This window comes from Canis lupus, chromosome 25 (genome assembly GCF_048164855.1).
Source record: "Canis lupus baileyi chromosome 25, mCanLup2.hap1, whole genome shotgun sequence".
NCBI lineage: Eukaryota > Metazoa > Chordata > Mammalia > Carnivora > Canidae > Canis > Canis lupus.
Genome location: NC_132862.1, coordinates 24,925,304 through 24,950,833, shown reverse-complemented (window position 1 = coordinate 24,950,833; position 25,530 = coordinate 24,925,304). Strand labels below are relative to the sequence as shown.

At 33.0% G+C, this 25,530-nt stretch overlaps 1 protein-coding gene across 26 annotated transcripts in view; it reads right to left on the bottom strand.

The window, feature by feature from the left end:
• The window catches only part of C2CD5 (C2 calcium dependent domain containing 5), a 101,368-nt gene that overhangs the window by 56,656 nt on the left and 19,182 nt on the right, over positions 1-25,530 (bottom strand). For 7 of the 26 annotated variants that reach the window (XM_072798685.1, XM_072798687.1, XM_072798684.1 and 4 more), the window contains exons 4-11: positions 23,817-23,988; positions 20,767-20,862; positions 17,818-17,973; positions 16,336-16,534; positions 10,826-10,977; positions 7,345-7,536; positions 5,316-5,401; positions 4,502-4,534 (exon numbers count right to left, since the gene is read on the bottom strand). In XM_072798685.1, coding sequence (XP_072654786.1) covers positions 4,502-4,534; positions 5,316-5,401; positions 7,345-7,536; positions 10,826-10,977; positions 16,336-16,534; positions 17,818-17,973; positions 20,767-20,862; positions 23,817-23,988 — 1,086 coding nt within the window. Of the gene's footprint in view, positions 1-4,501; positions 4,535-5,315; positions 5,402-7,344; positions 7,537-10,825; positions 10,978-11,962; positions 12,088-16,335; positions 16,535-17,817; positions 17,974-20,766; positions 20,863-23,816; positions 23,989-25,530 lie in introns of all 26 variants that reach the window. The other 19 variants (XM_072798697.1, XM_072798698.1, XM_072798707.1 and 16 more) reach the window with 5 other exon arrangements.

Genomic DNA, 25,530 nt, shown 5'->3' with positions numbered 1-25,530 from the left:
GCAGTGAGGGTTAAGACATTCATGGAAATGTGAAGGGCAAATACCAAGCTTTACTGGGTAGAGAATCACTGTGTAAGATTATTTACTCTATGAACACCAACCCCAGCAGGAGAGAATTTTAAGTACATAAATGTATGTTAAGGAAAAGGGAGAAAAATGTAGATGACAGAAAGGGAGGAAATAAAATTCCAGGAGTTCTTCCAAGTTTCATTCTCCTGTTCTCTCTCAAGGACATCAATATCATCAATTTAGAGGTAAGAGAGAAATGGGAAAACAGAGAAAGGAAATTCACTGAAATAGAACCCAGGAAAAAAGGGAAGCTCTTGTGACTCTCCAAATATAGAGGCCTCTCATATTACACAAAATTGGATGCAAGCAAGGAAAATTTAATATGTGCCTCATCTGGCTATAAGATTAATGTAGCTCACTTAACCAGAAGTCACTTACCAGTAGCCTCAGCTATTCAGAACATAACTGAGAGCTGGAAAATAAGCAAAACAGCGCTCTCAACAGTCAAAAGAACTGCTATATATCCAAGTACTAAAACTTATTTACTTGACTCATAAGAAATCCCTATAGACTATATCCATACTATGTCATACAGTAATTAAAAATACATAATTTTAGGAACATATTTTAAAATCTAGCAATATCTTTTTTTTCTGGACCATAGCAGATTAAATGTAGCAAATAAAAGCTAAGAGATAAAGACATACAGAATATACTACTAGAAGCAGGCACATGTAAAACAGCAAGGTTACTGACTGGTTGCTTAAAGCACAGAGAATACACTCACCAAAGCATAATTCACAAAGCATAGCAACTTGGAGTCATGTAGCACAAAGGCAAACAGTCCTGCACATTTGAGTTACCCATGAAGATATAGTATAAAATATATAGAGAATTTAGAAATAAATTCAGTTAGAATTTAAAAGTAATATTTAAATTAACAAGGGTAATAAAAACCTAGGCTACATTTAAAAAAAAAAAAAGTAAAGACCAATCTGTGGAAATGGATAGGTTTGGTCCTGCTGATAAGCAAAAAGGAAGAAAGGGAGAGGCTAGGAGGGGAATTTCACTTACATGTATTATAAAATGTTTAGTCAAAATGTCTCATTTCCACCTGAATTTTTTAAATATAAGTTTTAAATGAGAAACATACAAGTAAGCTTATGCTATCAGAAACTTAAATATCTTACCTATGATTTTTTTTTTCAATTTTAAGTACACGGTTTTTAAATTTCCTCAAAGTACTGAAGCATAGCATAAAAAAGCACTTTACATTTAATCTTTATACTTAAACTTTTTAAATATTCTAGACAAAAGACACTGAAAGTAAAATTTTTGTAAGCTAAATGGAAATCTGCACATCTTTCTGAAAAGAAAGAAGTTCAGTAAATTCACATATTGGAAAATATCTGCATATCAGAATTTAGGAAGGTTTAAAAATGAACCTAAATGATTTCTCTACTTGCGATTCTGACTCTTCTCCAGAAGATGAGATAAAGGGACAAGAGGAAAAGTATCATACCAGAGTTGCTGGTCATAGAAGAAAAAGTAGGGGAATGGCTGTCCAAAGAGGCAGACACCTACTCTGTCAACTTAAACTGGCCTACCCGTCCAATCAGCACACTTACTTTAACACACAAAATCTAACCTGGAGCATGTAAAAATGGCATGGCTATTCAACCAAAACTCCATCTTCAGATAATTCTTTCAGAAGAACTACAGCTGATACCCATTGTTAAATACCTATCATCTCCAGCCCCAATATATAGTGACTACTAGAAGTACTTACAAAAGTGCCAGCCCTCTGTGAGCTATAAACCTGGTTTCTTGAAATTTCTGATTAAAACAGTGAGGCAAGGAGCTGGTTTTAATTTCTAGTCTATCATTATTCCTGATAAATGTATAGGTTCTCTTCCACTGAAAAGAACAGCTTCCTTAAGATCAGCCAAGACTAACCCTTTTAACACCTAGATGGGAGTAATGTTTTAACATTTAACTAGAATTTTTCTTAGAATATATTTAAATAGTTTATTTTTTAATCAAATAGTCCCTTTAAAAAAAAAATAGTCCCTTTATTATCCCAAGAAACCAGAGTTAACTTTTGAGATTAAAAAATATTCCAGGAAAAAAAAAAATTCAAGAGGGGCAGCCCGGGTGGCTCAGCAGTTTAGCACTGCCTTCAGCCCAGGGCATGATCCTGGAGACCCAGGTTCGAGTTTCACGTCGGGTTTCCTACATGGGGCCTGCTTCTTTCTCTGCCTGTGTCTCTGCCTCTCTCTCTCTGTGTCTCTCATGAATAAATAAATAAAATCTTAAAAAAAAATTCCACGGGCAGCTCGGGTGGCTCAGCGGTTTAGCGCCGCGCCACCTTCAGCCCAGGGCCTGATCCTGGAGACCCAGGATTGAGTCCCACACCCGACTCCCTGCATGGAGCCTGCTTCTCCCTCTGCCTGTGTCTCTGCCTCTCTCTCTGTGTCTCTCATGAATAAGTAAATAAAAATCTTAAAAAAAAAAAATTCCATGCCAAATTCCTACTATGATTTATTGTATAATTTTACTCCACTTCTAAAAAGGTCATAATCTATCAACAGAGTTTGCTTTATGCCAGTGTTTCCCGAAGTGTGGTCCATACTAATAGGTATTTCACATAGAAGATTTCATTGTAAAATATATTTCGGAAACCCTAGGTTAAACCAAGTCAACCAGGTTTCTTTATTGAAGAAAAATATACATCCCAGCAGCTGAAAAGTAACTTCATTTTTCTTACAGGTGAAAGAAGAATCATACTGAAAAATAAATTTGCTTTACATCAAATAGTTCACAGGTAGAACCTAAATCTAATCAAGCTTTTACCTCTACATCTTATCTCCTAATCATCTGACCTCTATCACCAAGATTTTATCAACTTACTTTTCACTGATTTTGTGAAAGAAAAAAGAGAACACTTCTTTTTTTGAGAACTGCTACTTGATTAATCCATTAAATAAAAGATGTTGGACAAAGGTTCTCTTTGCCTCAAGAAAAAAAAGCCATACAATTTATTAAAGGTGGCAAGGGGTATAAATTAATATTTTAAAAATAAATATAAAAATGGCATTAAGTATATCATATGTTCACCTTGATGTAGTATTCAACTTGGCAGAGTTAAGTCATATCTGAACACATATGGGGAGAATTCTTCATACTTCTGTACAAATTTTTTCCCAAAACAAAGACATACTAATGGCAACTCACATTAGTGAATGGGAAAGCTAAAGATGATGCTTGTTCTATTTATTACATACTCAGGATAGGGAGGTAATCTCATTAACTCAAGTAACTACTACAGGTTAGGTATATAAATATATTGCCAACTCAGGTTTTACAAAGTTGTAAATGAAAACTATATAGTTCTCCCACAACTTTACCGCTAATTCCATAAAGATTAACTAGTAATGTATGCCCAACGTGTCCAAAACTTTAAGAGTGTTAAAAAGCACATCTGAAAACATAAATTTTATCCAAACTAAATCTGAAACAATTTTTATTGATTAGTGTTTTTCTATTATAAAGCTAGATGTTTTCAAAAGTTCTTAATATAGATAATACAGTCACAGGCAGACATATGGGCAAAATCTCTGATCTCGTATCAGTTTTTCTATTCTTATGAATTCTAGAATGATAATTACAAGGAAATATTCCTAGTGTAAGGAACTCTGTAGAGAATGTAAAACTGGAGTGGGGGGAAGTAAGAGCATTCTGGCCTAAAAAATTAAGTGAACACATATCTCACCCTGACTCACTTCTCTGTTTTCAGTCTCTTTCAGTATTTGGTTTTAATAAATGGTTCCACTGTTTAAGCGGGTTTTTGCATGACAGGAGCTGGTATGCCTGCAAGGTGTTAAAGTAGCTCAAGGGCAACTGCTGCCTGATAAGGGGATAAAGCAAACAGCTTGTGGTGCTGAAGTCTCATCAATCTGTTTAGCTCAGCTCTCCTTTCCCTCAGCCTGGTCTAAAAGGCAAACAGTACATACAGATACTTTCCACATAGGAAAGAAAGTCTAAAAAAAGCAAACCGTTCTATTGTTTGTAGTAATAGAATCTAAAAACACTATTCTCAAAAGCTAATCTCTAGAGAAGAAATATCTTTGTTTTATAGAATGCATTTATAAGTATTTACTAGGTTTTACCTTTTTTTTTTTTAATGCTAGTGTAAAATAGAACATGTAAAAGAAAATTCTGTAAATGCTATAAACTTCCAAATCAGACACAATGAAAGCTGTGGAACTGTGCCTTAAAATAACTAACATAACATATAAATAATCATGCACTGTATTAGTTAAGTAGGAAAAAAAATGAGCCTCATAGTGCTAATAAGTTAAAAAAATTGCATTACGGAAAGAAATAAAGCTGGCAACATTTGTTAAAGCTTAAATAAAACAAATGATCAAGATTAAAACTAGAACAGCTACCAATACAAGAAATAGGCTCTCACACATGTTCAGAAACATACCCGCCTTCTACAGAACCTATGAGGCGATCCTCCCTTAGCAATGAAGTTTACACACAAAAAAAAATAAAAAAAAAAAGAGAAAAATCATCCAAAAATTTGAACTATTTATTTCCCATTTAACATAGTTAACTAAAGATTAAACTTATAATAATTAAAAGACATGTATTCACATACCAAATACACATTGTTTATGTTAATCTGTAGAAATACCGAATCTGTGCATTTCTTACCCCTCAGAGATTGGCCACCCATAAAAATAATCACAGCATATAAATATATTAATATACTAAAGAATTATCTTTCTTTCTTTCTTTCTTTCTTTCTTTCTTTTTATGGAGGCTCCATGACCAGCATAGAGCCCTGCCTTCACAACCCTGAGGTAAGACCTGAGCTCAGATCAAGAGCTGGGCATTTAACTAATTGAGCCACTCAGGTGGTCCCAAGAATTATCTTTAATATACAACTAAAATATTTTTTTCTGGAAAAAGTCTACTATTTCCTTCTATAAATTATAATTTTAAGATAAAATGAGAAATGATTTCATCATTCAATGGCTATTTCCAAAAAGACTATTTCTAATAAAAGATGGGAGGATAAAACAAAAAAGTTACAAAATTACTCCAAATTAAAATTAATTATTCATAAACAAATTTCTTTGATATCTTAAATAAATTTTTTTGGACTTTGAAATTACATTACAGATACATGATCAAAACCATATTATATAACCATATATTAAGTTATAAATACACGGAAACATGTTAATAAAATCATATTAACAGTGTAAGAATAAAGAATGTTGAGTGTCTCTTACCCTTTGTTCCAGTGCTGATTGAGTCTGTTGTCTTAAAAGAGCTTTAAATGGCCCCCCTTCTTTTCCAGCACTACCACTTCCCATTCCTACAGAACATCAGTACATAAATAACAACCAAAAAACAACTATAGAAACAGAAGGTTTAACTGCATTCATTTTTATAAATATCATGAGTCAAAATCTCTTAAAATGATCCAAACATTTAGAGTACTTGACATGGCAATTAGCACATATTTTACTCTATTTTATTCACAAAGTTTTCTTTAGAAACAAGATGTCAAAACCATACTGATCACAGCTAGTTTTAGACTCAATCTGTTCTAAAACCTATTTTTTAAAGTATGTTTTAATGTGATGAATTTTTGTATAATATTCAATTTTTAAAAGTCGAGTCTTCTAATACAAAATAATCAAGATATTACCAATTACACTTGACCCATGAACAACACGGGTTTGAACTGCACAAGTCCACTTATACATGAATTATTTTCAATAAATACTGTACAGAACTGTAAATGTACTTTCTATTCCTAATGATTTTCTTAATAACATTTTCTTTCCTCTAGTTTACTTCATTGCAAGAATACAGTATATAATCCACATGACAAAATATGTGTTATTTATGTTATCAGTAAGGCCTGTGGTCAATAGTAGGCTATTAATAGTTGAACTTTTGGAGAATCAGAAGTTATATGAGCATTTTCAACTTATGCAGGGTCCTATTGCTCAAGGGTCAACTGTAAGCTTACTATGGTAACAATTTAAGAATACTAAAAGAAATAGAGAAACATCAAATGTTTGTTTAAAAGTAAATAAAGAGAAGCACTTTTAATTGGGCTTACTAAAAATATTCCAAAATTCTCTGAGAGCATGAATTTTAGGCAGTTTTGAAATATAGGCAAATCTAATTTCTGATAACTTCCCATTCCTAAACATAACATTATGACAAAACACTATTAACATTCATAGTTTTCAAATACTCATTTGCAAAAATCAACATAATATACCTTTAAAAACTAAAAATCAGACATATTAGACACATCACAAATGTACATAGTTATGAATGAAAAAAGTATATTTCCCAAGCTCTTAGATGTATTTTTTAAAGGCTTAATTTCTCATTTCTTTCCCTACTTTATCCTTTTGATAGTACCAATTGATCAATTATGATAAAAAAATTATAGAAAGCAGGGGACAGATAAGAAGCCAGTGCTCTATAAACTGAAGTTAACAGTTCAATTCCACCCTTTCAAAACTGAAGATACATACAGTCAGATTTACTGCAATGACTTAAAAAAGAAACTAATTTACTTATACATTTTTAGCTGTTCTTGGATAAGGAAACAAAGGTTAGCATATGTATAGTCCCATTCTGTTCTTTAAAAATAAAAAAAGAAAGCATTTTTCTTGTAGTAATCTAAATATGGTTTTTAGAGACTATACAATACTAAACATAGAAATGAAACTAAGATCTTTATATGAAGCATACTGAAAGCCATAAAATAAAATGTAATTTTGTAGAGATAAATAAAACATCTGAAAATATAGCAGAATATTTTGAAAATTAATGCAATGGACAGAAAAAAATGGATAATGAAAGAATATCACCAAATGAGACTTAAATTGATTCAAACAGAATAATTACTACTGTAGCCATATGGCTGAGCAATATGATGGTGCAGGACCGAAGTGAATGGAGTTGGTGTGAAGGGAAAGAAAGTAAAGCGTCTAAAACAGAAATTCTAGTAATGAGAGCCTAAAATCATTGGAAATAGACAGATCTATGTCCTCGGACATAGAATTTTTTAATAAATAAAATAATTTCAGAATATTCATAATTATCTATCAAGTAACCTTCAATCACGTCCTCACAATCATCATAATCATTTAACTCTGTCCACCAATAAGAAAAATAAGAAGTACGCCCTATGTAAGATACCCAATACTTCTTTATAGTATGAAATAATTAACTGTTTTCAAAGGTGATTTAAAATAAAGGGATTAAAAAGCTGACATAATGTGATCCTACCAGAAGCAGCCAGGAACAGCTCTTCACTGAAAGAAACACTTTTCCTCAGAACTGGGCTGACAGGGCTAGAAGGATGAGGGGGAAGGCTAGATTCCGAGAGGAGGAGACAGGACTTTTTAAGATGAAGGGAACCACAAGAGAGAGAGGGGGAGCTAGGACACAGGTAAATCCTAGGCCCCTGTAAGTAAGGTGCTGTGGAGGAAAGTAGCAGAGAAAAGATGCAGATTCAGAAGATGACCAGAAAATGCAGAATAAGGAAAGCAATGATGAAACAAAACATAACAGTAAAAATGGGTTTTAAAATGCTACATAAATTACACTAAGCATATGAAGTCATTAGCAAGACCATCTACCCAACACAATATAAATAAAAGGTATAGTCTAAAATTTAGCCAAACCTTTATAAACTTTGCATTTGTAAAAATTTTTTTAAATCATTAACATGGGATTTTATACCATTCTAATCACTTGGGAGCTGATTTTTCAAAAACACCTAAATTGCCTTTTTTTTTTGCTTAAGAATGTATAAAGTTAAAATGTACATCTTAAACATTTTTTTTATTTTTATTTATTTATGATAGTCACACAGAGAGAGAGAGAGAGGCAGAGACATAGGCAGAGGGAGAAGCAGGCTCCATGCACCAGGAGCCCGATGTGGGATTTGATCCCGGGTCTCCAGGATCGTGCCCTGGGCCAAAGGCAGGCGCCAAACCGCTGCACCCCCATCTTAAACATTTTTAAAGCCAGAAACTTATTGCCTCAAATATAAACATGATTTAAAGTGGCAAAGTACAGTTCTTCAAATGTTACTAAAGTTTATCACTAATGAGTATTTTAATTGAATACCCATAAAAAAATAGTACCACATTAAACAGTTGCCATCATTAATCTGAAATATTAACTTCTTCCTGTCCATCTTTGAGATATTACTACTTTTCTTTTTCCTCTAAAATTTTAATTATTCAAGTCTGATCATAACACTGTTCACACTTAAAGATTTGAGTATGTAAGGGGTAAATACTCTCAAATCACAAAAAATATACATGGTTAAAAGCCTTTTTTTTTTAAGTAAAAATTAGCTTGAATCAGTGTCAGATCAATACTCTAACACTAGTATTCTAAAATTCCAATCCTACTAATTGAGTACTTGAAAAAAAAAATATGAAAATAAAACCTGTAAAATGCCAAAAATCAGAACCTACAGAAATATCCATTTTTTAAAATTAGACTTATCTGAAAAAAAAAACAACAGTTTAACTACAAATAGAAAATGAATTTTCTCCATGCTTTATTTATTTTTGGTTTCCCAGTTTACATATAATAAATCAATCATAATCAGCCTATCCCCACTATTTCTCAAGAGACTGATTTTATATACAGATAAATTTGAAAGCAGAGAATTATGAAATGCATATTCAATTATAGTTTTAGAAATTTTTAAAAAATCATAATTTTGCCATTTCAAATCTCTTCCAGAACACTCCTCAGGAATATTCAAAGGTATTTAGGGATTGAGGATAAGGCCAAAATACTAAAAATCGTTAATGTTCTACAAATATATATTAACGATAGTGAATAGCATATGCAGTAGAAAAACAAAATAATTTATTTAGAGGCAGCTAATATAGAAATACATGAGAATAATTACTATTATAAATGAATCTTTAAAAACTAGAACTTTGGAGCTAGAAAATCAAATGCAAAAAAGTTTTCATTGATAATTGCCTACAAGAAAGCTAAGGGAAGACAAATCTCATTCAATTAAGTTTTATTTGACCATCTTTTTTAGACTTGGTCTTCTGGTGTATTAAAAGAAAGGAAATAGACCAAGGAAATACTTTTAAAAATTTATCTGTGGCACGGTAAAGAAAAATAAAGTTTAAAATATCAGAAAGTTACCTGGAATACACAAGTCGCCAAGAGTCAAAGCCTAAAGAAATATTTTTAAGAAAACTTATTCTTCAAATACTATCCTAAGCCTTTCTTGTTTTGATAGGTATGAATTTGAAGGCCAGAATCTCACCTTTTATTTAAAAAAAAAAAAAAAGAAGAAGAAGAAGAAACTACACTTTGGTTCAGTTTTTATGGCATAAATATGGTTAAGATGCCACACTCCATAGCTTTACTATCAAATATCTCATGATTTGGGGGGCCTGGGTGGCTCAGTCGGTTGAGTATCCTACTCTTGATTTTGGCTCAGGTCACAATCTCAGGGTTGTGGGACTGGCCCCACATAGGGCTCCATGCTCAGCAGGGAGGCTGCTTGGATTCCCTCTTTGCTCCCCACCACTCCATGTGCACGTGGGCACATGCTCACTCACTCTAAAATAAATATTTTTTTAAATCTCATGATATTTAGGTGTTATTCATGTTATGTTTACATAAATAAAAAATAAGCTATTCTTTTTAAAGAATTAGGTATTCATACTTCTCTTCCTCACATTTTGTGACTACACTTATACAAATAGATACTAAATCTATAGGCTTTCTTTTTAATGTTCTTTCTTTATTTTAGAAGTGGCACTGGCTATTGAATTAATTTCTTTTCATTGTTTTCATAAAATCTAGGATCATTTTATAAATTTCTTTCCTAACACACAAAAGTTTATTAAAGATGGTAAAAATGACACAGAAACTATGCAAGATGTTTTCATCAATCTGGTGAAAAAACCACCAGACAAAAACAATATTTACAAAAATTGCTAACTACTAACTTTTTGACTTTTTACATTTTACTTTCCTTAACAATACTAACTTAATGATTTAAATAGGTTAATTCTACTTTAAGAAGTAACAAAATATTTTGACTTTTTAAACAATTTTTATCATAAAACATTCATAAAAACTCACAGAAATTATTCATCAAAATACAAATAGGAGAGGGAAAAATCATAAATTTCAAACATTGAGAAATATGTAAGAATAAGTAAAAATGCTACTTTCTAACCTAAAGAGTAAGAATAGCAAAACCAAACATTTTAAATAGCACAAAGTTAATAAATAGATATATGCACTCCAATATAACCATTTCAAATGTTCCAAACTTTTTTATAATAAAGTCTTAGAATTAAACTCAGAAATAGACAGAAAAATGAATTTGAAAATGTCTCCACTGCATGAGGAATTGGATTGCAAGCTACTAGTATTACTTTCTATTCAAAAGCTTTAAGATGTTATTCCTCATAATATGATAATGAAATGAAAAATGTCTACATGCAAAAATAAATTCTGGACTTCATATCCACACTGATTAAATCAACAAATGGCAGATCTTTGAACAAGGTAATTTCTGAACTGTATGAAATTTCCATATTTTAATGATAGTAACTGAAAATGATCAGTAGTCACATTATCTTTTAACTTAAATGCCAAAAACAGGAGGAAAGCCTTGGATGGAAAGCTAATAAAGAACAGAAACAAATTTGAAAGAAAAAAAAAAAAAGAAAAAAGGAAAAGAAAAAGGTGGGTGGAAGCGCCTTACCAGTTTTGGGTGTCAAACTCAAATCTGTGTCAGAAGAAGAGGACTGTCGACTGTAGGACTTGGAAGGTGAAAAGGAATAAGTTTGGTTTTTCAGAGGGGTTGAGGGTCCTGATGAGTGAGTATTGGGATTGGGATCTTCATTGAAGGGAATCCTGCCAGAAGAAGGTGGAGAAATATTAAGCAATCATGTGCCAAAGGACTTGACGGAAGGCAGCATGATCCAAACACCAGGAAAGTATTGGGCAGGGCCAGCAGTCATTTCTTAAGTGTGGAGCTGGGTATGAGGCCAAAGACAACCAATTGCTGTTTAACCATTCATCATTCTCCAGATAAAAAATTATCTGCACTGAAACAGTTAATAAGCCAAGTAAAAAAGCAAAGAAGCATGAAATGACAGACTAAGGGGGTAAAAAATATTAAAAGGAAAAATAAAAAGAATAAATACATGACTAAAATACTTTCAAATAAACAATGCTTTTTTAAGTTACAAAAAAAAATGATGCTGCAAATGGTGTGTGTAAATATTCACAATTGTTTTTATATTTGCACACACAGATATCTTCAAAAGAAAAATGTTTCCTTATCCTATAGCATCAAGAGTGCCACAGCTAAAAACACAGCAGTGAAAAAAAATGAATACAGCTACACAGAACCATTGCATTTTGTGCAGAAGTTGCTTACCTGTTTTCCAATAGCTCTCTTCCACAGAATAAAACAGACCCTACTATGTAATAAGTTTTGTACATAAATAAAATAAGCAAATCAAAAGCTTTGACAGTTATTTCATTTAGAATCCAATCATCAATTTTATTTCTAACCAAATGCAGAAATAATGGCAAAAATACATACTGGAGGACTCTCCTAAAAACTTACAGGATGCCTATGTAAGATAGGGTTCTTACAGGATCTATGGAAGAGACTTTGGAAGCTAGAAGAACATTTTCACTTCCAAGTAGTTACAGCCTCTGTGGTGGCTAAATACTGGATTTCTTCACTGCAGCTGGACTTCAAGTAAGAAAAGGAGGAAGCAAAGACCTGTGGTACCTGCCTACACTATGCTACCTGCCTGCCTGCCCTTTGCAGCCACTCTGTCTGTGGCCTGCTTTCCCCAGCTCTTGAGTCTGAGCAGTCTCGTACCAGTATAGATGAGAGTGGGAACAGACACAGAGAAGTTCTGAGTAAGTCGTGAGCCAGTAGCAGTGTGAATTGGGCTGTTGTGAGTCGAGCGGCATCCATGGCTTGGAGGATGAACCAGCGGAGACCTGAGGGAATTTGTAGTCAAAGTGGAAGAAAAGAAAACAATACATACAACAGATAGCAAAGTTATGTTAAAATAACTTCAAAGGAGCTTTAGTTAGGGGAGAGGAATTTTTAATCCTCAACATGCAAAAATCAAATTTTAATTTAAAAAGAATTGCTAAATACTAACTTGTTAGGATACAGTTATAGTTTTAAGGGATCAGATTAATAATTAGGACTGTGAATAAGAAAAACAGCAAGCAGAAATAGTGGCATTAAATAAGAAAAAGACTAAGATTTGGATTCTAAGTTGCTTTAAAATGCTTGTTATTATTTTGATCACCAGAAAGCTTACTACACCCATAAAAGTGAAAAGTCAAATATAAAGTTCTTATATTACTTCTGAAACTGAATTGATGTAATGACATTTTTCTATTAAAAAAGTTTAACAGAACTATTTCTGTCTATAATCACAAGACATTGGTAATAGAAAATATGAAAAATGACAGCATAAAAAAATGAACTAAATGGATACAAGCAAATATAAACATTCCAGGACTTCAGCACTCCAAATATAGTGCTTTCCAGACTACACTGGAAAACAAAACAAAGCAAGGGGACACTGCTTTTCAAAACACATTAATAAAACAATGTAGATAACTTTTGTCTAGCTCTCAAAGAGAATATATTATTTAAACTTAAATAGAATTTATTAAACTACATTGTGAATTGAAATTTTATAAGTATCAACTGATATCCTACAATGGATCATATCTATATGTAAGTATAGGTATATATTTAGATCACATCCACAGATACATATTCACGTATAATATTTAAATTTCCAAAAAAAAAAAAAATTTAAATTTCCATGAAGAAATTTTGCTAAAAGGACATAGTTACATTGAATGGAGAAAAATGACAGACAACTAAGAATCCTGTACTTCATATTAGCAATTATTTCACTAAGCAGTGCCTTTGCTTATGCATAAAAAGGGGAAAGAATCATATGTGAATACACTCTAAAAAACTATCCTATCCCCATTTTTTAGAATGCAAACTAAGCAGATCAAGAGCTCAACTCTTCCTTGCCTCTTCTTTTCTACTGGCCAGTGAACATTACCGACAATCACAATTTGTCACAGTTCAAATATAAGCTATCATTAACTGGCAATAATGGTCTTTCACAACATCTACAGACTATTTTCTGAAAATATCACTGGTTTTACAATAGGACAATGTTTCTGTTTTTGTTGCTAGTTTAAAATAAAAATGTGTTTAATACAATTGATAAAAATCAAACATTTCATTGATGACCTATTTGTATACAAACAACTGAATGAGGTTTTATTTTTTTTTTTCTTTCTCTGAAGTCACTGATGAAGCTAAAATTCTAAGAATCAGTGCTGTAGAGGAGAAATTACAATTAATTTCTCTTAGAGACTACTTTTTTTTTTTAAGTAGAGAAGCAGTGGATTGTATTTAAATGCACTCTCTACCATCAAGATAGCTCAGCAAGGAAATGCCAAAGAGATTTATATTATCCATTACAATAAATATCTGAAAGGAAAGAAAAACCCAATGGAGTAGAACACACTATTTTTTTTTTTTTTTTTTTTATGATAGGCACACAGTGAGAGAGAGAGAGAGGCAGAGACACAGGCAGAGGGAGAAGCAGGCTCCATGCACCGGGAGCCTGACGTGGGATTCGATCCTGGGTCTCCAGGATCGCGCCCTGGGCCAAAGGCAGGCGCCAAACCGCTGCGCCACCCAGGGATCCCAGAACACACTATTAATAAAGGTAAAATAAAATGAACACTGTAAAAGGTTCAAATTATCACATCTAATTAAAATCCAAATACAAGAGAGTATCACTATATGTATTCTTGGAGTTCTAATTCTTATCAGCCTCCTTGTATTAAAGATATCTTGCAATAATACCCTAGTGACATTTCTAATATTAAATCCATTCAAACAGGAACATAATCCAAACTATCTTTTATCAAATTCCTGTCTAGAATCAACATTATAATTAAACATCATAATAATTATAATCAGTTGAATCATAAAACAATTGATACTAGCACCCAAGTTGAGTCATAATCAAAAATACAAAGAACCTGGATGAAATAAAGCAGCCAGAGTACTGAGTTATTTATTTTTTAAATAGCATGACTGAGGCAGTAATAAGATGCCTTTCAGAAAATCTTAACAAAGCAATTTAAATTCTTCATGTTGTGAATATTTGACAACTTAAGGCAGATGGGCTACAACAAAATTGGAAAAGGAGAACACTTACAAAACCCCAGAAGATTTACATTAATGGAACTATTCCTAAATGTAGGTAAAACGTACTCCACTATCAATATATCATTGTGTAAGAAACCAACAGATAATATAGTATTATTCTCTTTCCACTAAGTAATTTAGTGAGAAGAGGAAAACTTCAGACATCACATAGGCAAAAGTCAGGCCCCTTCAGGCAATTTAGATAAACCCGGAGGATGGCAAGAAAAGGAGGGACCTAGGTCTTCACTTAAATTTGATGTGGAAAAAGAAAATAACTGAATCCCTCAAAAAGTTAAACCTGCAATCTGATTTTACCTGTGGCAGCAAGCAGTTCATATCTTTTTAAGACATATCTTAAATGGAATATAAAGCAAATTCACTCTTCAATTCATTTAAAACAATTCATCTCACTTGTCAAGGTATTTCCCAATAAAATCAAGCAATATATCTAATACTGTGCTCCCTCTTGTGACTAAAACTTAATCTAATAACTGAACGTATTAGAAGGCCAACAGAGAGGAACAGAATGTATCTGAAGGCCAACAGAAAGGAAATAATTAAACAGAAAATAAGCTTAAGAGGAAAATCTCACTTTAAAAAATATGGTTAAAAAAATATATTGTTAAAAAAAGTTGAATCACCGTATTGTACATGTAAAACTAATATAACACTGTATGTCAATTATTTTAGAATTTAATTTTTTTTAAAAAAAGATTGTGATTGTTTTTTAGTCAACCTCCTCTTGGCTATTGCTAATCTGGGAAGCATTTTGGATTTTCTGACTACAGAATCCTGACTCCCTGATGATATAGGGCAGGGGTCGGCAAACTATACCCTACAGGTCAAATCCATCCTGCTATCTGTTCTGTAAATAATCAGGTTTTATTGGAACACAACCACACTCATTCATTTGCATACTGTCATAGCTGTTTTCATGCTACATCGGCAAAGCTGAGTAGTTATTAACAAAGACTAAATTATTTACCTATATCTTCTGGTCATTTACAAAAAATGTGTTACCCTGGATCTAGAAGAATCTCTATATCAGTGGGTCTCAATGGAAGTACTACTGGTATTTAAGATGGAACAAGTCTTCATTGTACAGAGTTGTCCCTTGCTGTACAGAACCGTCAGCACTTCTAGTCCTCAACCAGGATCTTCCCCCTCACCCCAATCATTATGACAGAAAATTTTCATTTTAAACATTCCTTGTAGACAGCACCACCACCTCGTTGAGAATTTTTTGCCTTAGACACAAATGATAACACTTAAGCCAAATCCAGCCAACCAAAGTGTTTTTGTTGAATCACACTCTGTTTTTTAAAAATGTATGAGCCTAAATTCCTTTAGATCAGGATCAGTAAACTCCTTTTTCTGGTAAACAAAGACAGAAACTATATGGCTAGGGCGTGTAATATTTACTATCCAGCCTTTCACAGAAAAAATTTGCCAACATCTGCTTTACATGACCCTTAGTACTCCCTATTTAATTATACTCTAGTATTTTATTTATATAAACTGTCTGGCCTTCATAGACATTTGCATTTGAGAACCCTGCAAAGGTCAATCTTTCCTGCTATACTTTTCCTTTCTATGCTATGTTGGTAACAATAAGCATAATTGGATTATCAGGTATAATAATGGGTTTTAAGCACTCCCCAAAGAATAAATAAAAATTCCATAAATATCCATTTTATGCTTTAAATATAGTGCCTAAAGATCTGAAATCAGTTTGGTTTTACATTATTTAACTTGAGTTTCATATTAAGACACTATAAATAAAATATTAGGAATAGCTAAACAGATTAAAGCTTCAGGTTTTCATAGTTATCTCTGATAATAAAAATTACCATATGAAAAAAAAAATCACCATAGGGAACAATGTATGTTAAACAACTCTACCAGAATATTTCAAATCAAATGAAAACATACAGGTAAAAGATAAAAAGCTCCATAAGAATGATTCATTGATTCATACTTACTCCTTCATTTCTTTGGATGGAGAATTACATGCAGGAAGGAATGCTGCCGGGCTACTTAGTTTATCCAGTGTACAAGCTGTTCCTATGGCTCGTACCACTAACCCAGATTCGCCTTCCAGATCAAAACACTGTAAGTACCCAACAACTGCATTTCCTCTCATTTCAAGTACTTTCAAGCCAATCTTCCTCTGCAGTTCACCTACAAAAAAAAAAAAAAAAAAAAAAAAGAAAATTCATTCTGCTTCAGATCTTCATATTACATAATATAAAGCTGGATAGCAATAAAAAAAAAAGAGTAAAAAAAAATCATAGATTTTTAGAACTTGAAAAGAACCTAAAAGATTATCTGCTCCAGCCTCCTACTTTCAGGGAGGTAAGACATTACTAGTTGCATTTTACAGATGCGATATATTAAGATTCACTCATTCATGCATTCATTTACCAAATAATTTTTGGTTGTGTACTATGTGCCTGGCATTCTTCCTTTCTTCTAAGTGCTAGAAATACAGAGGTGAACAAAAAAGATATATTATTTAATATATTAAATATAACATTATATATTATATTAAGTATAAATATACTTATACTGATTTATAAGTATTAATAAATATATACTAATATAATATAAATGTATTTATATTTTATATTTAAAACAAATTTATTATACATAAGTATAACATTTGTATTTATTAAATATAACATGTATACTTATTGTCTGATATACATGTGAGAGTGTGTGTGTATATATATATGTATATATACACATACACACAAACATATATACATATAAATTTTAAATGGTAAACAAGTTCTTCAAAGAAAAATAAAGAAAATAGGTTAAGAATGGTAGGAAGGGGGGATCCCTGGGTGGCTCAGCGGTGTAGCACCTGCTTTTGGCCCAGGACGTGATCCTGGAGTCCCGGGATCGAGTCCCACATCAGGCTCCCTGCATGGAGCCTGCTTCTCCCTGTGCCTATGTCTCTGCCTCTGTCTCTCTCTTTCTGTGTCTCTCATGAATAAATGACCTCTTTTTTTTTTTTTTAAATAAACTCCTTAAAAAAAAAAAAAAAAAAAAAGAATGGTAGGAAGAAGTAGAGAGAGCTAAAACAAGTTGTCAGAGAAGGGCTATGAAAAGGCAACAAAAAACATTAAGAGGTATTACCTAAACTCTGACTACAAATAAATACTAGAAAAGGAAAACTAGAACCCAGTTCCTACTTCCTTGCTCAGGGTTCTTTCCATTATGCCACTTCATGAGCACAAATTCCTTTTACTACCTAGTTAAGAAGGAAGTATAAGCTTCTGATTCAGATTTCCTCTTATAAGGTGGCAGTACATGTTTGTCCAGAAAGATAGGGTAGGAAAATCAGTCATGTATAATCTATAGCTTTCATTGTGAAATTTCAGGTAGCATAAAAAAGGAAATGAAAAACATAACAGTGTTAATTAAGTCAGTAACAAAGTTGGGTTTTTTTTTAATACCTGACATTAAAGAAATGAGTCTCTGTCTGGCCTCATTTGATGCCCTTGGTGTACGAATTCGATCAATCCATTGATATTCTGGGTCTTCATTGACCACAAGCTCTTCTACAAAGCCATGAATTATTACAGCTCTATAACACTTTGGAATAGATGTTGCTGTTAAAAGAAATTGTCCATTATGCTTCTATTTATCATAAGGTTAAATTCAGTTTTTAAAAAACGTACAACTAAGTTCTTACCTTTTGGATATATAATACAAGAACACCTTTTACTGTGCTAATTTCAATGTAATTATAATGCTATACTTTCAGTCTTCTAAATTCCATATTATTCTTAGAAATAATCATTTTCTTTAATGAAACCTCTTGTCTTTCTCACAGTAAACAGTAGATATAAACTGTATTTTTATAATTTAGAAAACAGCCACAGACAACCTTAAATAGTATTCAATACAAAGTTTAAAAATCAAAGTGAAAGTCAGCTAGGTAATCATTATATAGTAAGTTAAGTAAAAAGTGGGTAAAAAATACAAAAAACTTTATTCAAAGCCCTTGGAAAAAGTTCTTCTGTACAACACATAGTGCAGCCTCAACAATCAAAGCATTACCTTTCTGACATAATCTGAGGAGTCCTATAGCCCTGCAATTTCCAATAATCCACAGCCATAAAGCCAACTGGTTCAATAGTCACTATACTATGTAACAAACTAATTTAATATATAGAACACCAAATGTCATTAGATTTAAAATAAGATCTATTCAGATTCAAAAAGGGGAGAACCTAGAGGCACCTGGGTAGCTTAGGTGGTTAAGCATCTGCCTTTGGCTCAGGTTATGGTCCCGGGACCCTGAGATCAAGCCCCACATGGGGGCTCCCTGCTCAGCATGGAGCCTGCTTCTCCCTCTCCTCCCCCTGATTCTGCTGTTTCTCTCTCTGGGTCAAATAAATAAAATCTTTTTTAAAAAGGGGTGCGGGGGGAGAACCTAAAACACAAACCAAACCAAACAACAAAGGGAGAACCAGAGAACATCTATACCAAATTAGTCTCTTAAAACAGACATCCATGCCTTAAAGTTAACTCAGCTACTTAGGAGTTTCCATCCTATTAACCCAGGCTGGCTGTGAGTGCCCACATCTGCCAAATACCAGCCCACATATCATGGCACTTGAGGAACTGCACCTGTAAATGCTGACTTAATTTTGGATAGCATCACACTGTCTGGCTATAGTGTTCTGCTCCTATCTTATTACAATGTCCTATACTAAAACACCATTGGAGGAGTACCTGACTGGCTTGGTTGGTAGATCATGCAACTCCTGGATCTCAGGATTGTAAGTTTGAGCTCCATATTGACTATAGTGATTACTTAAAAATAAAATATTTTTTAAAAATAAATAAAAATTAAAAAATAAAATACCACTGTATTTTTTGACAGTTATACGAAGTTCCATATAGTCATATCTTTTACACATTAACAAGGTAACTTGTTCTAATTTATAAAAGAAAAATGTAATAGGCAATAAAATATTCATTGCTATGAAAGTAGTAAGATAAATCTGTGAAAATTATATCAGAGCTTGTTTTTCATGGAGGTTGACTTATTGGTAGAAGAATAAAACCTGTAGGGTGCCTGGGTGGCCCAGTCAGTTAGAGTCCAACTCTTGGTTTCTGCTCAAGTCATGACCTCATTGGTGGTAGGGATGGAGCCCAGCATCAAACTCTGTGCTCAGTGGGGAGTCTGCTTGAAAATTCTCTCTTTCAAAAGAGAGAGTAAAACCTGAATTGGATGAGTGGCTGCAAACTTCTCCGTAAGTTGATGTCTGATAATAATGCTTTAAAAGGCCACTGGAGACTTCTGCAAAATACACGTCTACCCACCACAAATGCTCCATCTGTATTGCCTAATTTTAGATGGCCCATTTGCATTAAGTCTGATTATATCACACATGTAGCCTCATCAAATTTGTTTCCCCAAATGTAGATATTATAGAGTGTGGGATTTGTTTTCATTGAAAGTACAAGTCCATCTCTCCCGATGATGTTGCTAACTGCTAATAATCAGCTGACATCAAGGTAGCATATAGGCTACTGTTCAGATACACTGCATCACCTGTTTTATAGTATAGCATGTATAGCTTATACATGAAAGGTGCAACAAGGCAGTGGTTTTCTTTCAGTATGTGGCCTAGATGAACTGTGGACTCCTCCTATTCACCATACAGTTTAGATAGATTTAGGTATACTCCCTTAGTTGTTTGATTTTCAGTTAGGACTGTTGTAAATGCTATCACATTTTACATTTCCAGACCAAGTCACTCTGATCTCATTTCTCTAAGGATGAATTAATTTATAGCATTCCTGCAAAACACATTCCACCTTCATTTTCAAACTTGTTTCCAGTCATTCTTAGATATCTCAGATTTGTACTACTATGTAGTGCTTCTACAATCAATTCTCCACCTTTGGGCCCAATACTAATGTAAGATTTAAGTAAACAAGATTAAATTGTTTCATTAATACGTGGATTCTTCTTTAAAATTGTGGTTAAGAATCCAAGATCTTCAGCAGTCACTCTTTCTACTAGCAGTAAGCAACTGTTACCAGCAATGTTCCAGTCTGAAGTACAAGCCAGTGTAGGGTCAGAAAGAGTGGTCTCCTTCCTACTGCCCCACAAACTCCTCTGACCTTATGGTCAATGTACACCTCATGCTCCAATGGACTATCTAACAAAAATTTCTATGAACTTATAAAAAACTAATTTCATTTACTTTAAAATCAGATAAATAGTCCCCAAAGCTACAGTTATTGTTTCTGAAAAATTAACAATTTTCTTTTTGGCATTAAAACCAAAGTATAATAGATTTTCCATTAGGTTTCTGAAATATTAATTTGATTCACTATATTTAACAATTAAATTTCCTGTTAAATGAGAAAATGCATTTACTTACTGCAAAAGAATTTGACTCCACATGATGACTGCCTAAATCGATTTAAATCGTTGAAGAGGTCTACTTTGACAACTACATTGATTTCCCCACGGATACCTAAAATTTCAAAAGGGAAATCAAGTTTTTACCTTAATAAAACAAAGCACAATTAAGTAACTCAGCAAACGAATATCAACTGATGAATCTAAAATAACGTATCAATCATAACAGCAATGCTGTTTTCCTTTGTTTCCTATTATTTTTATTCTAAGTAGTTTCTTACATTTTCTGAAGCACACGTATACACTAGAGAATGAATAAATTTTTCATTTTTACTGAAAGTCTCTACTTATTTAAATCATGAGTAACTAGAAGGAGCTGCAATTAAACTGATGACAATAATGATGATGATAGTAACATCTGAGCACAGATAATGTTCTAAATGCCTTACATGTAGTATTTCATAGTTCTCATACCAAGCCAGTAAGGTAATTTCTGTAGTATTATCATCCTCATGTTATAGAGGAAGACATTAAAGTTTAATGAAAGTTAAGTAATTTGCAGAGTGTCAATAATAGTTAAGTAGTACAGCCAGGATTAGAAGTCAGTTCTTAAACTGTCCTATCAGCTAATTCTAGAATTTCATTTAAGACAAAAGTTTTATTCTTTTTCAATGAATATAGTAAGTTGAGCTAAGAAATTTGAAAAATAAGGGATTTTCAGAACACGCCCTAATAAATAAAAATGACCCAGTCTCTATCTCTAACATTTATTAAGTATTTTTACTGGACTGTCTTGATTGCAAGTCAAGCAAATTCATAGTTGTGGAAGGCCTTCTAAAAAGAGTGACTTGCTCATTTACCCATTGAAATAATAATAAATTATGTTCCTAATAGAGGGGCCATAAACATACTAAGCCAACTTAATACAAAATACTTATATATATAAACATATATAAACCAATTTAATAAAAAGTATTTCAAAAATTCATTCATTCATATTGTTCCTGCCTTTAATCCAAACCCAGATTATTTCTCCAGTGGCCTGTTTTATTAGTAATATACTCTGGGACTGGATTTTATTTCCTGACTACAAAGATAATATACTTACATTGTAGAGAATCATAAAAAAAGCAAGAGGACAGAGCAGCCCGGTGGCGCAGCGGGTTAGCACCGCCTTCAGCCTAGGGCGTGATCCTGGAGACCCAGGATCGAGTCCCACATCAGGCTCCCTGCATGGAGCCTGCTTCTCCCTCTGCCTGTGTCTCTGCCTCTCTCTCTCTGTGTCTCTCATGAATAAATAAATAAAATCTTTAAAAAAAAAAAAGCAAGAGGAAAAGTAGGATTATAGTCCAGAAATAAAACTATCCAAGAATAAACATTTTATCAGGGCGCCTGGGTAGCTCAGTTAACTGTCCAACTCTTGGTTTCAGCTTCAGTCATGACCTTAGGGTCTTGAGATTGAGCCCCATAGGGCTCTGTGCTCAGCACGGAGTCTTCTTGAGATTCTCTCCTTCTGCCCCTCCTCACACTCTCTCTAAAATAAATAAACCAATCTTTAAAAAAAAATTTAAAAAAGAATGGGGTGCCTGAGTGACTCAGTCACTTAAGTAACTGCCTTCAGCTCAGATAATGATCCCAGAGTCCTGAGACTGAGCCCCAAATCAGGCTCCCTGCTCAGCGGGGAACCTGCTTCTCCCTCTCTTCCCCACTCATGCTCTCGATCTCTGTCTCCCTCTCTCTCAAATAAGTAAAATCTTTTTAAAAAAAATTAGTATTTTATCATGTCTTCTGTCCATTTATCACATATCACATACTTATAATCTTTTTATTTTTTTTATTTTTTTATAATCTTTTTAAAACAAATATGGAATCATCCTATAATAATGTTTTATAATCTGAATTTTACAGAATTTTACAATTTTATAAATCATACACATTTCCTTATGCCACTGTACTCCAAAACACGCATTTTGTTCTAACTGTATAATTCAAGGTCTATGTATGCTCTAATTTATTTAAGTATATCTTTTCCAATTTATTTTACCATTGCAAATATTAATATAATAATAAAAAATAGTATCACAATATACTTTTACATAAATCTCAGTTTCTTATTCTTATAATAAGCTGCTATCAACGGAATTGCCAGGTCAAAAATAGGCAGAACAGCGCTAGACTGTAAAGAGAAACATTTGCCAGTTCCTTATGGGTCCATTTGCCTTTCTAAAAAGATGGCATATTTTCAGGCTGGCAGTTCTCAAACTTTCTGATGACATGATCACTTTTACAATCTTAAAAATTATTGAGAACTTCAAGGAGTTTTTGTTTATGAGTCATATATCAATATTTACCATGTTATAATTAAAACTTAAATTGAGAGGGGCTCCTGGGTGGCTCAGTCGGTTAAGTGTCTAACATCAGCTCAGGTCATGATCTCAGCATCCTGAGATTGAGCCTCGTGTCTGGCTCCCCACTCTCTGGGAGTCTGTTTCTTGCCCTCCTTCTGCCCCTCCCACCACTTGTTCTCTCTCTCCCTCTCAAATAAAATCTTTTTTAAAATTTTAAAAATCAAAAATTAAAAAGTCAAATGAAAATTGAGAATGAAAATTAAAGTGAGAATTTTGAAAAATACTTACAAAAAATATTTACTATTATAAACATTTTTATAAAAATTACTATAAAAATTTTTATGAAAATTACTATATTTTGAAAAACAAAAAACTAGTAATAAGAATAACACATTTTTGTAGTTCTCTATAATATTTAGCTTCATGAAATACAGTTAGATTCTCATTTCTGCTCTGCATTCAATGTGTGGTAATATATCATAAAACCTCTAGAAAACGCCACTGTACACTTGTAACATGATTTTTAAATAATGCATTTACTATGTTGTACAAATTTAGCAGAGATTACTTCAAATTATGTTCAGAAAAATAACACTTCTACCAACAATACTTTATGACTATTTATTAAAAAGAAAACTTTTTTTTAAAGATATTTATTTTAAAACTAGTAGTACAGAAGTCTTTAAGGAAAAATTTTTTGAACTATGATTTATTTTCTTACCATGGATGGTGTCATAAATTGGAAACCATCCTGAGATGACTGTTGCAGCCTCACTGTAGAGTAAAGGATCAATATCAATGTACACTTTACCAATGGCATCATTTGCACTGTAAGTGTCATGGTCAAGAACTGTGATCTGTAGAGGCTCATCCTGTAAATCTTCATCATCCACCTAAAAGTATATCTTAAAATTACATCTTTTCATTTTTAAATCTTCATTACCATAAATATATACATATACTAAATGTAAAAGATCACTTATTTCTAGGGAAAAAAAAGATTTATCTCTAAGCACAAAGGTAAAGGAATTACACACACACACACACACACACACACACACATTATAATCCTTTTTTTTTTTTATAAAAGATGACAAATTTCAGGGGATTCCTGGGTGGCTCAGTGGTTTAGTGCTGGCCTTTGGCCCAGGGCGTGGTCCTAGGGTTCCAGGACTGAGTCCCACATTGGGCTCCCTGCATGGAGCCTGCTTCTCCCTCTGCCTGTGTCTCTGCCTCTCTCTCTCTCTCTCTCTGTCTTTCATGAATAAATAAAATCTTTTAAAAATAAATAAATAAAATAAAAATAAAAATAAAAGCTGACAAATTTCTAAAGAAATTTGAAATTTTCTAAAGAAAAAAAGTAAAGTTTGCGCCTGGGTAGCTCAACTGGTTGGGTGTCCAACTCTTGATCTCAGCTTGGGTCTTGATCTCAGGGTCATGAGTTCAGACCCCCCCATGTTGGGCTGCACACTGGGCATGAGGCCTACTTAAAAAATAAATAAATAAAAGTATGGTTTACCTCCAGGCACAAAGATAAAATGATTAACACCCAAAGTTTCTATTTCTTTTTCTACATATTATCCTGTGTTTTACTACTAATATCCAGCAAAAATGCTTAAAGAATGTCATAATAGAGTCCATATATTATTCACAGGAGAGTAAGGATGATAAGGAGCACAATGATATCATTTCTAAAGGCAATTTCACAAAACAAACAGTAGGAAAACATATTATTTAAGAAAAAAATTAAGTTTATGAATTAAGTGAAATAAATGTTTATTTTCTCTTTTTACTTATTCTTAATTACTTATCACATGCCAACCAACAGCTAGAAAGAGGAACTACAATGGAGAATGGAGTGAACTAAATGTTTCTACCCACTGAAAATCTGTATCTGGAAGTCCTAATCCCCAGTATAACAATATTTCGATATAGGGTCTTTGGGAGGTTATTTAGGTCTTAAGGGCAGATTCCTCACAAATGGGATCACGTTACAAGTAAAGATGGGGAGAGATGATTCTCTGCCAAGTAAGGACACAGGAAGAAGACTGCTATCTACAAATCAGAAAGAGGGACCTCAGCAAAACAAAACTATGATGGTATACTATCTCAGACTTCCCTGCATTCAGAAATGTCGAAGTAAAAGGCTATTGTTTAAGCCACTCATTCTATGGCATTCTGTTATGGTACCCCAAACTGAGGCAAAGCATGATACAAAAAACATTTCTCCCTTATGGAAGATATGTTCATATTTCAGCTGCCACACTCTAGATACCATGTCATCCTCTAATTTGCCAGTACTCCTCATCAAATGCAATGGCTAGATGGAACACAATCTTACTGGTATTTGTAAGGATGGAAGATAAAAGGATTATTATATCCTATTACTAAAATATACTTCTTAAACATAACCTATGAATGTTTGTTGTTACAGC